Genomic DNA, 16998 nt, shown 5'->3' with positions numbered 1-16998 from the left:
TTGAAATGAATTGTTATTATAATGTAAAATAAATATGAAAATAAAGCTATACCTACGGATGAAATAATAATGAGAAATGTCATTCTCATTAGGCCTCATTACCGACGATCTCTAATATCTGATCTATAATAATATTATTATTCCTCTAAACAGTCTAAACTAGGGATTACAATCCCGGGATCCCGAGCTATTTTCGATACATATGAATCCCGGGATTGGTAAACATAATCCCGAAACTTTCGGGATCGATTTTTTATGAAAAATTAAATAAAAACGAAACGATAACAGAAAAATACTTTTAATAATAAATAACTACATTAGAAATAAATTGAGTTTGAATGAAGTTTGATTTATTACGCATGTGTAAGTTGCAGATTCATTTTATTTTTTCACATAAATTAATAAAAAATAGTAAGATTGGAAAAAAACAATGTTTCGCACTTTTAACAAAGTAATTATTAATTCTACCATGATCTCATACGTTATACGGCAGTTTCATATTTGGCTGACTAATTAGATTTATGAAGCGGAAAGGCCAGGGGCGGCTCTACCTTAAGGGTTCGTAGGGACCATCCCCACATCGTTAACATGTCAAAAATACACGTCCGATATTTTTATCATTGCCGTAATATACCTACGATTAAATGAATTATTTAAGTAATTTATTTTATCCATCTAAACCCATCGCAATTTTATAGAGATATTTATTATTATTATACAAATAAAAAAAGCGATGATAGTAAACTATATAATAACATAATAATGATTACGCTGTATTATAATAATTAATTAAATTAAATACGCCGTATTTCACGGTGACACCTATGTACAAATTAAGAAAGCAATGGCGTTTATTTTTCGCTGACCGGGGTGGGGTGGGGTCACTCGGTCCCATCCCGTTGCTGCGGTACAAAAATCTCGTTATACAAACGATGTGAATGCATTAGTAAAATCATATTATTATAAGTAGCGTGGTAGATAATGTATAATATGAGAAAGTATGTATATTTAATAAATTATTGGCTAAACCCCACCACCTAGAAAGTCGTCGAACCGCCACTGGGAAAGGCCATACAGTATACACCATGATTTGCTTTACTATTTTAAATCTCGCTAACCCATTCATTTAGTCTTTACTATCAGAAACAGTAATCTCATATTAAATTCTCATTATTATTTATATTACGATATTATTTATTCCATTAAACTTATGTATTTCCAAGATCGAACGTACACAATATTAATAATAAATGTCTTAAATAGTATAAATTATACTAGATTTATTTTTGACCGATTTTATCAATGTTATTTGTATATGTAAAATTTTTATATTAACTATGGAAAAAAATGCCAATCCCGGGATCAAAATTTTGGCTCGGGATTGGATTCCCTAGTCGCCTAGTCTAAACCATCATGCTATAATAAATTTAATAATCATTTTCTGTTTTTTATAAACTTGTCACTGAAATTATTTGATGTTTTATTTTTACACTAATTTTAATTTAAAACTAAAGCAATGCATATTCAGACGAGTGAGTTGAAATAAAAACTTACGCAGTGTTCGAAAGAATGCTACGAAATGGAGCACTCGTGTGTGTGTCGTAAAGTGTGCTCGATTTTTTTATACTTTATACATTATTATACCCACCATGGAGAGGGAAACTGCAATAACAGTGTTCAATATTCTACAACCTCAACATTTTTACGAAATATAATAATAATTATGTAGTATCAAAAATAAGTAGATACCTATTATTCAGTTTTTTTTCCATTTCCCACATAATATAGTGTATGATTTACATACCCGCACGGGTCGTCACTGCTTTGTAGCAACATAACACAAAAGTTCATTACTGTTTAAAGAAATTGGGGTTTACGATATATTGTCATATTCATCAATATTATTATTTTAGCATAACACCCGACAAATTTCGTGGTAAAGTAAAAAAAAATATTTTACTTAGGTACCTAATTAAAAGAATTTCCGATTAATTCACAAATCGTAACGAAATTTAAATTGCGAATCGGAGATGCGCTCCGGTCATTTCGAGCCCTGCCTTTAATACAAAAAAAAAATGTCAAAATCATATGAAAAACCAATAACTTTCGCAGAACCTTAATTTCACTTTTGTGTAACGTGAAACCCATTTGGGACACCCTAATCTGCATTATATACTTTGTCAGTAATATTTTGCATACAAATGGTTGAAGGAAAACATAGTGGAAAAACGAAAATTCTGTGGGCGACGGAGAAAAACGAATATTATATTAAATTTACGATCAGACGACCTAAATAACTAAAATTCCCGAGAGATAGATGGACTTCAAGAAAAGAAAATCCATGTCGGCTTATAAATTATTTGGGAGTAGGAATCTATACAACATGGAAAATTATAAATACTATTGCAGTTGTCGACGACATATGGCACGCATATCACTAGGTGGCACGACTTAGACTAGGGGTGTCGAACCTTTTCCTGTCGGAAGGCCACATTCATCTATCTTAAATCAAATAAGGCCGCATTTCAGAAACATACATAAATATGCATGTACAGTCATCCCTCGATTTACGCGGTATCAAAGAATTTAAGAAAAAAATGTTATTTTTTATTTTTTTTTTTGTTTTTTATCGACCGCGAAAAAGTGAACCGCGTGAATCGAGGGATGAGTGTACCCTTTAAAATGTATACATACATTATACTAAGTATATATATATTTACACGGACATAGTAAATATTTAAAATGAATGAAACTATTTATTAATTTGACAGCATTTAATGTCAAGCTTTTAATGACTGTGTTGTCTGCTTTTTCATCGAAAGCATTTTAATATTTGATTGCAGCGTAGAGGTCCGCAGTTTCTGTTGATCCTCTAAATGGGATAATCTATCAATAATTGTGACCTTATTCGTGTCTTGATTTGGGTCAAATATGAGAATATAGATTCACAGCGATGTGTGGTTGAAAAGCAGGAAAGCATTTTACGAGCATGTTGCCGAAGGCGTGGGTATTCTACGGCATTTTCCCATAGGATCTTTCTTAGCGTCAAACAATGACATAAAAATATCATCTACTGAGAGCTCAATCAATTCCATGTACAGCTTAAAGAAACGATTTTTTAGTTAATTAGTTATTTAGTTAGGTACATGTTCAAACACGCGCGTTAACATGATCTTACTCCCTACTTCATTTATCGTTTGTCAATTTATGGCTACTGCCGTATGTTGTAGCTTAACCACCGGGAAATGCCAATAGTTTATTATTGTTATTTTTTAAATAAAAGGGTAAGTTCTAATTTCAATTAAAAAAAAAAAGCCTTGGACTTACAGTTGTTTATCATTTAGCATATTTTATTGTATACCACCAACAGATTTCGAGGTAAACAAATGTATCTCCATTATGAGCGTTAAATAATAATATATATACATAGTATCATAGAACACGAGAAAATATGCTTGTTTCGATAAATAAATAAATTTGATCTTTTTCCATTCACGAATGCCAGAAGTTGAAAGTTCCAAAAATCACAAATTCATCTCTCTCGTAAAGTTGTCATTTTGGATATACCGTAGTTTACCTCTGGTAATACAGATATGTAGATTGCTGACCACTCTACTAATGTATAACACGCCAAAACAAATCATTTATGGCTTAACATAGGTAATTTATGTAAGTATAGTACTTTGGACCTCAATTTTAATGGAATCGATGTAGTTCCCAACATTACCTATATTTTTACCTGTACCTATAGGTAGACTCAGTACAAATTTATAAGATGGTTTTGTGTAACTTTTTTTGCTCAAAAATAATATTTTAAACTAAAAGATTATATACAATAAAATTTAATTAAAATACCTGATAATACTGACTATTTATATCGGCCAATGAGTAGCCATGTAAAGCAAATTCTATCGGATAACAAAATTTGTTATTATGACAACTATTAACTGACTTATTAACAATATTTAATATTATGTTGGTGTTATTGACCGTCTTAAATATTAAATTCATCTCTAGTAGAAATTGAATGATTGGGATGCGGGGAAATCCATTATGGATTGAATGATAAGACTTTATACAAAAAACAACTTTATTAGTAATAATTAAAGACAAATACAATATTTTGAGATATTCATCAGTCTGTATTAAATCTGTAAGTAAGTAACCTATACAATATAAAAGGAAGATCTCGTCATTTTATTTTATCATTTTTTATTAGCTAGATACTTTATTAATATTTTGAATATTTTTCAACAATATTGGTAAGAGAGATTAATTATTATCTTGCGATAATAGATAGGTACTTAATACTACAGAAAATAAAAGTGTTGTAAAAATGCCGAATGTTTTCATTGGAGAATACATTCTATTTGGAAATATGTATTTAAATAATAATAACATACCTAATGAGCACAGTGATTTATAATTAATTTATTACATATTATATCATACTCGGAAAAAAATATAAATAGCAATATTTGTATCCATTCTCTACTCTATAATAAATATTGTTGTGTAACATTGGTTACTGGTTACAAAGATTGATTGATTTTATGGAAGCAGTAGGTACTTAACTACAGTCCTATAACTGTAGGCAAGTAGGTATCAGAACTATCTGATTATTATTATACTTACTATATATATCATTTCTTTTAAAGTAGATAGGTCAGTACATACATTCATTCGATCACTAAAATTTCATGGAATGGATGAATAAATAAAATTAATTGAATTATCATTCTCTATACAGGTAACAACTACTCAAATTTGATTCAATCTCCTTTAGGTATTACCAGGTATTTATTTTGATGGAAATATTATAATAGTATAATATTATACTTATATACCGAGGTATACCTCATTTAATAGGTATTTGGCCAAAATAACTTTCAATAGGTGGAGTAGTACTACGTAGTTATATATTGTTTTCAAGAATACCTAGGTAGGTATATTGTATTTACAAGGAAATTATATGACCAATCATTACACATAATATATTGTTTTCTTTCTTAATGAAAATGGACAGATTTATGGAAGTATTACAATACAAACAATGAGTATCTATTATAAAGCAATGCTGGATAATAATATAACATGACGAAGCTGAGATATAATAATTAATAATATTATAAACAATCTATAAAGTAAGTATATATTCTTTTATAATATGTTCAGGTAATGTTACTTACAGTAAAGAAAGGAAAATGCCCCACATTTCTAGGTGAACATAATTATCAAGATACATTTTTAAAGCGGTGTTATAATAAAAATGTGATGTGTAAAACACTTCAATATCACATTTAACTAAGTCTAATTTATTTATTAACACTAACATAACTTTTCAGTGGGAAGTTAGGTTCCCAAATGCACGTTGCAATTTGTACAAAATATATTTTTTATAACAGACATTAATTAATAATATTAAACGATATTAATAAAATGTAAAGTATATTGGATAAACGCTCGACGATATATAAGAAAATTTAATTTATCTACTATAAAATATAATATGTACCTCAGAGTCACTCACAAGTTAAATTTTACCAAAAACCGTAGGTACCTACATATTTTGTGTGTAAATTAATACATTTTTTCAGGGCCAACTCACGTTTTTCAGAATATTTATAAAAAAACGCGAGATGATTAAAACCATAAAGCTATAGTACCTATAAAGGGTATGGAAACTTTTAAATTACGTTTTCCCAAAAGTATTCTTTTTGGACTGGCTCTCATGCAATAAAAGTAGTAACACAGAGAATTTAAAAACGAAAACAATGTTACATTGTTTGAGTTAAAATGAGTATATAATAATATATACCTGAATTGTTGTAGAATCAATTGAAATATCATTACATAACATTACTGGAATATATATATTTTAATCGAAAAATTTGAATGGCAACTTAAAATAAAACACGTAAGACATACGTAAATTAGATTTTCCACATCATTTTTCGTATAATTGTTATATACTTTACCTTATTACTTATCTATAAAAGTTACCCATTTATTATGTAGGTAGGTACCTTCCTATACAGACAATAATTTAGAGAACACATAATTTAATTTACACCCATTGTGCAATACTGTAGGCCTAGTAGGTTTTGTATTAAGTACTTACATATTGTACCTACTTAGTAATTTTACCATACAAATGTTCTGATCTAATTTAAGCAATATTTTTCTTAGGTATTATATCCATGTGCCAAAAATACTTACAGAAGTCTTACTAGACCAAATATTATGGAATACACTGTTAAGTATAACGTTACAATCTATGTTCATATCAATATTCTCGTGTGAGTTCATCATAATATTGAAGGAAGATCCCTACTTTTGTGATTTTGTGCAAATACATTTTTAAGTTTTCGATATTTTTGAAAACTTCGCCGATACGAATACATTTCGAAAAGAAATTATTAATGATTTATTTTCCTCTATAGATCTCGATGATTCTGTCTTGGTCTACGTATTCAAATATATGAGGAGCATCCATCAGGATACCAACAGTTCCTGCTGTCGTGACGATGAAGAAGATATATAGTTGCAGACGATCGATTACCATGGCTACGTACTTCCAGTCCTCTCGAGTCTGAAATAAAACCATGCATGTTTATCGCCTTTGTTATATAATTGATATGGTATCTTGTTAATGATATATTGTCTTTTCGGTCCATCAATATATATATATTTTTTTTTTTAGAATTATTAATAACCATGTCCTTGCTTTTTCGTACAAGGTGGTTGTTAGTAATTTTGAACAATCACAAACACCCAGGCTTTGAGAAAAACACATAAATGTTTTTGTCATGACCGGGAATCGAACCCAGAACTCTCGGGTGGAAGGCCAGCGCCTTACCCACTGCACCACGAGAGCCGCCTCCATCAATATATTGTATTGGTTTGCAGGGGTGAATTCAGGGGCGCCGTATCTTTATGTCCAATGTGTGGCGCGCGGCTGAACCAAGAGGTGGCCGCGGGCTCACTCCACCAACCGCTCTTCAATCTCAATAATCTTCAAGACAGGTCTTATTGTTATTCTACCATGTTTGGTATTGTGAAATTGCTGAACACAAAAAAAATGCGAATGACCAAAATCCATTCCACGCAAACAACATATTTTAAGGCAACCTTCATTAAGTAGAGCCGGTTATCTTCCGCTCAGTAGGCAAAATCGTAATTTGCTTATGTATACCTATATATAAAATATATACTATAACCATTATAATTGCTTCATTTTGTTATAAAATTTCGACATCCTTCTACCTATTGAAAAATGAACTTATAATGTCTGGATTGTCTTGTAAAACATTATTCGATCAACGCCAAAATTATTTGTGGTTTGTTTAAAAATGATTTAGCAAAAATGAAAAATTTACGAAACGACTAAATAATACTCCATAATTGTTTTCATTTTTTTTTTAATTCTATGCACACTAATATAATAGCACATCTAGCGCTCGAAATAAATAATTTAACTAACCGGAGCGCTTGATAATTTTACGAAAATTTCCACATAGTTATCTAATTTTATATGTATTTTATAAAAATAAGTGTGTTGGATGTTTTGTTATATGGTATAGGTATCTAGCACAGACGATCAAATTATTTTTTCCACGACACGGAGCGATAATTTTGGGGATTTTATGAACCGGAACAGTGCTCCGGTGCGCTCCAGTCCATTTCGATCCCCGATTAAATCCTTCTCTGTAGTTTTTTGGTAAGACGTTGATATTAGGCACAAAGACAACAGGAAGCGGCTTGGGAGTCGCGTAGGTATTGTCAGCTTAATGCTGTGAAAATACCTTTTACAACCTCAAATTTTTATTATTTCATATAGTATTATGTTTTACCCAAATGATGATTATCACAAATTTTAGATACCTGAATGTAGAGGTCTTCGTTTCTCAAATGCTCTGCAATAAATTCAACAGCCTCGGTGGCCTTAGACGCCTCTGGAGACAGTAGCAAGGAATCAGAACTTTCAGATTCTCTGCGACAGCCTTCAGCACCAAGTCCTCCGGGGAGTTCAGCTGAGTTCACTTTTCGGTTGACTTTGCAGTTGGGATGATGCAAGTCAGAAAGTTCCATCACCTCCATTTTGCTAAAAATAAATATGACGTTAAATTTTGTAAATTTATTGTTAGTTTACTGTATTTAACACTCCGTTATACCTACCATGGGAATCAGAATATTATGACAATACATATCAATACACAATATTCTTTAAAAATACTATTCATAACGGATTTCCTGAAATTACTTTTGGGTTCTAATTTTATTAAATGCATATAAAATTCTATTTTGAACCTGCAAATGAACCATTTAATTTTTTTCATTTTCATAATTGGATCATTATGCCAACATTAATTATTTATTTTCAACAGTTTTAATGTATGAATCACCTCATCGAATATAAGTATTATATTAAATTATAAATTTAATTGAGCTTTTACTGCGACTTGTTATCACTTCGCCTTTTTTTTGTCTTTTTGTTATTACTATTCTAACCCTATTAATTGAGACTGCATTTACGTGCTAGAATTCAATTTTAGAAAAGACATATTATAAATTATATTAAATTCTACACGATGTTTTTAAATAGAAAGTTTTTTCGGTTTTAGCACCATTATCAATACTAAATGGCGTTACAACCGAAATAGCTATCGACTTAAAAACAATTTACTTAATATCGTTTGTATTCTAACCTTAACTTTGAAAAATCTTTTTCAGTGTAATACGTACCTATTAGAATATAAATTTGAAATAATATGATGGATTGGTCCATTTTTACGTGTAAAATACTATTATTAATGTTAGGGGTAGATTTTTTGAACCAAGTAACCCACGATGGCCGCGAGGCTGGGAATCCTGAGTCTGGCAAGTAGGTACACATATTGTTTTTAAATTTATGTACGATGTATGGATCTTATAGGTTGAGTAAGTGGGTAACATGCATTTCTCGTAAAAAACAAAATCTTTCAATACAAACCCCCACTCTGTGGAGGCCCATATGATCTTATTAGGATCGAACATGGTAAAAATATATACATAATTTATATAATTATTTTTTAAACGAAAATGGACGAAAAATGCGGTCTACACACGATTTAAAATAGGCATAGAACGCTTTTTTCACTTTTTAATAGGTGTGTGGTACGTATAACCTATTTTTTTTTAAATATGCCGAATACCTACTATGCAAAAAAGCAAATATGATTATAATAATAATTCGCCAGTAAAATCAAAAGTTTTGATATTGACAATATTTGCGGGAATACGTTTTGGATACGGTCGTGATAAGCGAAATTTTGTGATGAACTGGGATTTTCTTAAAAAAATATGAATATAAAAAGACAAACGTCATAAGTAAATAATAAAGTAAAATAACTTTGCAAAATAACGATACTTATTTTGTTCTGCATTTCAAAAAACATTCTAGTAGGTATATTCTGCTTAGCCTATCTGCGATGTATCCAATTCTGCCATCTGAGTCACGTATTATACCGTCAGTATAATAGCATGATAGAACAAACAACTAGAGAATAGTTTTGTATTCTGTGGTCGGTAATTATTGGTTTCCATATAATGTTTGAGGCTTTCACGGTTGTTTTTTTTATTTTAATAGATTTTTGGGTTTCCACCGTGTATACTTCTTCCTTTTTCTCTCGATGTTTTGGGCTCAGTTGCAGAGGCTCTAAGAATGTCAAAAGGAATCCGATTAGCTAAGAGCAAACATTGCTCAGAGTAATGTGTCAATCGTTGCGACCAGAGATACCGGCTCGAATATTGGATTTTGCTGATAGTGCCGGACGCCATGCCGTTTTTAACCGTAACCCATTAATTACCCCTGTTAATATTTTCAGGGTTTCTTTGGATTTCATAAAACATATTATCATCATAAAACATATCATCTCATGATTTATTCAAATGACAGTGAAATGTTTTATTACCTTATATGTTTAGGAATCTCTGTTGGTGATCCGTATGAGGGATGAGGGGGCATCCCCATACCAGGCATTTCCATCATCCAACGTAGACGAGTTTTGCGAGGACGTTTCATAAAGAGGATAGCCGGTAGATAATGCAAGAAAACACTCCTGATCCAAAGGGGCATCCTGAAATAAACGTAATTATACTTATTATCAATGCCTGTTATTTTCAGTACATTTAGTGACTGAAAACATAAATCCAATTATCTCACTTTTCTAGAGAGAAATTCAAATTTGCAAACATTTTTTTTCTTTTTCAATTCGTGCTGCATTGACTACTCAGTTACAGTTATCGATAAAAGTTATTGTGGAACTGTTTATATGGAAAATAAAAATAAAGAATATTTGCATACCTGTGAGTTCGAGGACCTCGGAAGTTCCAATTAATGATGATGACCGTTACGAGGATACTGACGGTATTCATGATGAAAGTGAAAAGCAGATACTTGGCAATAAGTGGAAGCACGAGAGATGTCGGAGGTAAAATTTTCGATACCAGCAACAGGAACACAACCAGTGACAGCAAAATGCTAATACCCAAGGTGACCTGGAAATAGTTATTGAACAATATAATATAATGTCAGTAGTAAAAAAGGGTAAATTCCACCAATTCTTTTTAACGGAGTGTAAATATGGAATGGAGTAGAAGTAGTAGTAGTTTTCAGTGATGTAGTATCAAAGTCAATGGGTCTTTTCTTTCGACGTAGATAATAAAAAAAGATGTGACTGTTAGCTGATAGCGAGATTCAGTTTCATGACATATTTTATGATTACTTACAATAAAGTTAAATGTATTTTATATAAGCATATGTACAGCATTCGAAATGGAAAATTTTACGAAAATAGTGTTTTTTTATAAGATTTTTTTTGTTATAAATATGGCCTTTCTTTGCGATCAAAAATTTTCCCATGAGGCGGAGCGAAAATTTTAGGGTTTTTATGAACCGGAACGGCGCTCCGGTGCGCTCCGGTCCATTTCGAGCCCTGCATATGTATTATTAATTATACATATTATACGGTAACCAAGCGGGTAACGCGCCAGCTTATGATGTCGCGGCTACCGGGCTAGAATCATGGGTTTGGCAAATACACATGTTGTTTATCAATGTGTGTATGGACCTAATAGGTTTAGCATGTAGATAACATCTATTTCTCGTAAAAACAAATCTGATAATACAACATCTAGGATCTAATACAGTATTATTTGTTTATCAATGATAGAAAAAAGGTCTACGCCGTAGACACGCGTAGAGTACGCTACGCCGAGGCGAGTTTACGTGTACTTTAAAAGTACATTGCATAATAAGTACTAAATACTATTGATTATTTGGAAAGGTATTATATTTTAAATAAAGGAGTTTGTTCACCTTTTCACCGGCTTCAGCTGGTAAGTAGAATACCAAAACGCAAAGGAAGGAAATCAGAACAGTGGGCAAGATTAAATTGACAGTGTAAAACAGGGTCTTCCTCCTGATGATAATGTAGAATGTAATATCCGTTTCAGTTGGATGGTTTCCTTCATAGATATTAAGATAGGCTGGAACTTCAATAATGTCCCATGTTCCAGACTTCCAGTAATCAGAAAGATCAACAAAGTTTTTGTTGTTGTATAGAGCCAGTGACACTTGATCTCCGTTGAAGGTCCACGAGCCGAATTTCATGATGCAAGTTTGCTGATCGAAAGGAAAGTATGTGACGTCAATCGTACAAGAACTCTGAAAATAAATTAACAAACAAATTATTGGTGTTACGAGTATAAGACAATGCCATAAATTAAATGTCCCACACATTTTTTTTATATATTAGACTATTAGAGCAATGATTTCCAACCGTGTTCCGCAAGGAGTCATATACACTTTTAGGTAATTGAGTTAATAAAGGTTTAACATATTTCTTTAAGACAATGAAGTATTTTGAAAAATCTGTTTTATTAAATATATCGCGTCAAATATAAATAATTAAAGTAGGTACATATAAATTAGGTACCTGGAACTACTAAATATTTATGGGTAGTTACCTGATAAATAGCTGGAGGAACCCATAATACTTCACCAGTAGGATAAATCAAAACGTTAGATTTATATCGGACTTCGTAGTTACCATCGGCACTGAAATCATAAATATCCAATTTATAAGAAACCATATACCATATTGTAACAATGGTGTATTAAAATATGTGCCCCCTATAATACGCTATAGGAAAAAACAAAAAGTATATTTTAATTTTCTATACAATCTGCAATGTCAGTTTTATTTCATTAATTAGCGTTTAACCGCGCGGCTTAAGCGTCGGTCTATAGCGTCGTCTGTCCCAGGTTCGAATCCTGGGTCTGGCAAGTTTACATATTGTTTTTTTAATTTATGTATGAGTCAGAGTATGGACCTAATAGGTTGATCAAGTGGCTGACATCCATTTCTCGTAAAAACAAAATCTGTTAATACAAACCTCCATTCTGTGGAGGCCCATATGATCTTATTAGGATCGGAAATGGTCAGGAAAAAAATAGCGTTAACAGATTTATGTAGTTGTGTTGGTTCCATGTTTTATTTAGTTGAAATTTATGATAGGTTTAAAGACACCCTTGAAAAATGTAACGTATGGTGTACTGTAAAGATTTTTTTTAAAACGAAAAAACGTAAAGTTGGGAAAAATACTTGAGATGTTGTTACTCTCTGACGAAGCGAGAGCCTCGTGCGCTTCTAAAAGAACTGCAACTGCATTGTGGGAAAAATATTATTGTTTATATTAAACTATGAAATGTGACTTATCCAACTTACTTATTGAAGAGTACGATATCTGGTTTCCAGACTTTATCAGGAGGAAGTCTGAGTACTCCAATTCCTCCATAGTCTGCTTCGTCCCACTGAAGCTGGTAATCGCTCCATACAAGACGCAGCCATACGTTCGATTTCATGATTTGATTTTTTTCGTTCTGAAATTGACGAAGAATATATTTTTAATATAGATAATGATTCAATTAGGACATACAAATATATATATATATTGTTAACAGGGTAGGTACTATCTGTAAATAATTAAAAAAATAATAATTTGAAAATAAAGGATTGGATCACTATTGAATTGTAATTCCGTGAAAGATTTAAAATACAATAATTTAACGCCAAATACGTCGAAATAGTAAAATATTAATGAACTCAGGACGAAAAATGTTCCTGTACTCCGAAATACTATATTTTTTACACCTTTCACTATAATCGTCATAGAAAAAGATGAAAACATTGGATTGTATACATTAATCTAAAAGCGGACATAATATTATTATACGTCACATACCTATTTTTATTCAAAAGTGGTTTAGAATGTCAAGTTTTCCGTACAGGGTCAATAAAATGTTTCGTATGTATTCAAATATATTATTATGTATTTCATGCAGTATTTAAATTTGAAAATGTTTTTGGGTTTACAAAGAAACATTGCAGATGAATAAAAAAAAATCATTATAAGTATAACGATGTTTATGAATAGGTTCTTAGTTGGTAAATTATTATTTTCACTCCAATACTGAGCATATAGTAACATCATAGGGTGAAGATTATCGTAGAATCTGTTTTTTTTTTTTTTTTTTTTTAAACAAAACGGTTGTTATTCATTTGATAAATATAATGCCTCTTGATTCGAACCCGAGACATACAGACTTGGAGGCGAGGTTTCTGCCACCCCTTCACCATAGGCACTATTGCTTATTATAAACAAATCGGTTCGAACTTCAATAGGTAGTATTTTCACACACATATTGGCAAAAATTGTTTGAATGCTTCTTATTTTAGATATCGATTGGCACTATCAATAATTTGATGGTCGATTTTTCATTAACTCCACAATCAGGCGGGGTTGATCCATTGATGACTAAATGTTTGTTTCCCCATAGAATCTTGTATTCGCATGTATTCGTAAGCACTTCCAAACATATATTAATAGAATACTTTACGATTCTGTTTTTTTTTTTTTTTTTTTTAATTAAAAACCTATTAAATATATGGCTTTTTAAAAGTTTTTTTTACACTAAACCATGATAATTATAATAGGTTTAAGAAAACCACACACACGTATTATATATAAATATTCCGACTTCTCTAGAAATCGCATCTGGGATCCGATAAGGTATAAGAAATCAGAGGCCGACACATTAGAATACGCAGTCATATCCATTGCTAAAGTACCACCCTTAGACAGACTTAGAAAGCCAGCCCCTTTCATTTTTTATCTCAAAGTTGTTAGGTAGGTACATACATACCTATTTTATAATCGTAAACAATAATGCAACCGAAATTTTGAAAAAATTACATACATACCAACAACTGAGGATTAGAGCATTTCTCCGAAATCTACTCTCAAACAGCGGTGGTTTTAGGCATATAGAGGTTTGCGGCTCTAGCAAGCTTGAAGGACCCCATTTGATTTAATAAAAAATAATCGTGTGTCACTGCTTTCAAAAGTTGCAATGATCGTATTCGTTTGCCGCCTTTTATCATTTGCCGCTTATAAGAAACGCATGACCTGCCTACCCTCACGGGAATTCACTAGTTATGAGAGATGTGAGGTAATTACGAATAATTATGTGTACTTACGACATTAATAAGCTGCACGAAAGCGAGACCGAACCGCACATCGACCTTCTGTGTCATATTTTGCACAGGGCGAATGAGTTTATTGTAGCCTCTGAAAAGATCTCGTACCAGACGCTCCTCATCCTCCGACCCACTCCCCCCTGGAAAATAAAAAAATAATCAATTACTATTTATCAACACTTAAAATAAATTTGTATCTTCTATCACCAAGGTTGAATAAAAAGAAATATGGATTTTATTTCTATGTATCTGGCAAGTTTTTCATGGAATGAAAAATTCAAAATGCCCCTCTCGCGTGCTTGCATTGCCTACCGATTGCTTAATCTATTTTTAATAGTTTGCATATATTATGATATGGAATATCATAGCTAAAATAAATTTCATTTTCAAGTAAGTAGGTACTCTAGTAATAAACATTTCCTTCATTGTTTTTATAATATTTTCATGGTATTTTAATACTTATACAAAAACAGTTAGATAGGTACTTTAATCAATGTCAGTAAAGTTGTTTATTTGCCAAATACATTCTGAGCCAATTCATATTGAATAACACAACAGTCTCATCAATTAGAATACGATATTTTTAATAATACGCGTTATCTTGTACCCGAATGTATTTCACTAGATAATCCAGGTTTTACTTCATCATCACAATTGAAAATAAATACCTACATTCTGTAATATACCTGAACATTTATTTTTTGTAAAGAACAGTATTCTTGGAATGATTTTTAATATTGTAAGCTTTCATAGAAAATATCGTTTCGTGGAATGACAATAAACTTTTTGATATTAAACCTTATATAAGTATATTTTCAAGTAATTCTGTAAAAAAATCCTGCCAAGAATTCAGGCGATATATTGATTAGTTTGCATAAAAGTTCAACAGGATTGCGTTCAAAATAACTGAAAAATAAAACGTGCCGTATATGCCAATACTATTATATGCATAATACAAACAGTATCAATAATTTAAAGATGTTAAAAAATGTATAAGTATATGTTTTATATTTTATTTTCATGTATAATTTTTAAACATATGTCTCGTGAGAATAAAATATTACGACGGTTGCATAAAATGAGATGAATCTAAATGGATGCATCCGAAAAGTGGGAGTGGTCAAAAACAAAATCAAAATGTTCCCTAAATTTAATGTAAATATAAATATTTTGAAATGTAACTATTTATTAAAATTACATGTATTTAAATACGTATTAAATACTTTAACGGCAATGGCGATTATTAAAAATAATTTGTAAAATAGCACACGGTAAAACAATCTACACCCATGATACACTTTATATTATATGGCAGAATCAAAGAGATTTATTGATTTATAATGTAAAACAAAATATTTGTGTATGTTAATTAAAAATAGTAGATTTGAATATTAATTTTATCCTATGCAAACAACCGTTAAAAGATGGTATTTAGAGATTGCAGGAGAGTTTGCATCGTGGAGAGCACTTGTAAATCGAAAAAACTGTGTTAATTGCATTCCAGTTGGTTTGATTTCACTGTAAACATGCGCGCAAGATAATGAGCGATAAAATAAATGTGAATTATCACCGTGAAGGAGGAGAAGATGGAGGATCAGGGCCTGCAGCGAGCGCAGACCTCGCAGCATGACAGTTAGGGCGGCACTGCTGATTTCCTCCGCCCACGGTCGAGCCTCCGTTACCCTCTTCCCCGATATAACCCGTCTCTTCTTCCCATATCCGCCCAGACGGGATAGGCGGCGTGCGAAAGCCTACCCACTGCATATCACAAGCACCATAACTGCATTGAGTTTGAATACCTACATATATATATTTAAAAATCGAATTAAGCTAATTTAAGTTAATAATCAACGAAACAAACCAGCCTACAAAAGCTTTTTATAATAATATTTTTATTTCATTAAAAGCTTTCTCGACGAAATTATCAATGGCAATGATATAATAATTAATTTTGTAGACTTCTGTTATATTAAAGTATCTGACAGTATATTTACCATTATTTTAATAAGTTTATTTCACAACATATTATTTATTATTGTATAATATTAATAATAATTATGAAACATTAGTTATATGACTCTTAAGCTTACGCGTGTTTTTTTTAAACAAAACTATCGGTTTTAAACAAAACAAAGTAGATTTCTTATAAAATTCAGTTTCTAATCAAATTGAGCAAACGTTGTAGGTACTCATTTAATCAACCTTGGAGTGTTTGTAATAGAAAGACAAATACTAAAACATTCTTTTCAAAAGCTCTTTGTGCGTTTAGTACATTTTACGTGAGATCTTTTATTGACAAACTTCACGTTACCCAGTGAGTAAGTTTTCAGTGTAAGCTTTATCTTTTCTACTTTGGCACATTTTCCACATACGAAGTTACTTTTCGTAGCTTGTACCAACAGTCAATAATGGAGCT

The 16998-nt window shown here is 31.3% G+C and overlaps 1 protein-coding gene across 1 annotated transcript; it reads right to left on the bottom strand.

The window, feature by feature from the left end:
- Nucleotides 1–4196: 4196 nt before the first annotated feature.
- Nucleotides 4197–16209, bottom strand: nAChRbeta1 (nicotinic acetylcholine receptor beta1). Its single transcript, XM_085947672.1, has 9 exons — nt 16153–16209; nt 14583–14722; nt 12771–12925; nt 12010–12100; nt 11360–11707; nt 10346–10539; nt 9954–10118; nt 7885–8104; nt 4197–6592 (listed from the first exon to the last, which is right to left on the bottom strand). The coding sequence occupies exons 2-9, from the start codon at nt 14637–14639 to the stop codon at nt 6428–6430; spliced, it is 1395 nt and encodes a 464-aa protein (XP_085803798.1). The 5' UTR covers nt 14640–14722; nt 16153–16209; the 3' UTR covers nt 4197–6427.
- Between the last annotated feature and the right edge of the window lie 789 nt (nt 16210–16998).

This window comes from Rhyacophila brunnea, unplaced genomic scaffold, assembly GCF_057557595.1.
Source record: "Rhyacophila brunnea isolate RB1 unplaced genomic scaffold, BYU_Rbru_1.0 scaffold_2, whole genome shotgun sequence".
Lineage (NCBI taxonomy): Eukaryota > Metazoa > Arthropoda > Insecta > Trichoptera > Rhyacophilidae > Rhyacophila > Rhyacophila brunnea.
Note: the sequence above shows the minus strand (reverse complement) of the source record. Positions and strands in the feature narration are given on the sequence as shown.

What these genes read in the sequence shown, in the direction of transcription:
- nAChRbeta1 (XM_085947672.1), bottom strand. Translation starts at nt 14,639, where the DNA reads ATGACACAGAAGGTCGATGTGCGGTTCGGTCTCGCTTTCGTGCAGCTT. An exon ending in TTCCTCCAGCTATTTATCAG is followed by an intron (nt 11,708 to 12,009) that starts GTAACTACCCAT and finishes ATTTATTTTCAG; the next exon opens with AGTTCTTGTACGATTGACGT. An exon ending in GAGATTCCTAAACATATAAG is followed by an intron (nt 8,105 to 9,953) that starts GTAATAAAACAT and finishes ATTTATTTTTAG; the next exon opens with CAAAATGGAGGTGATGGAAC.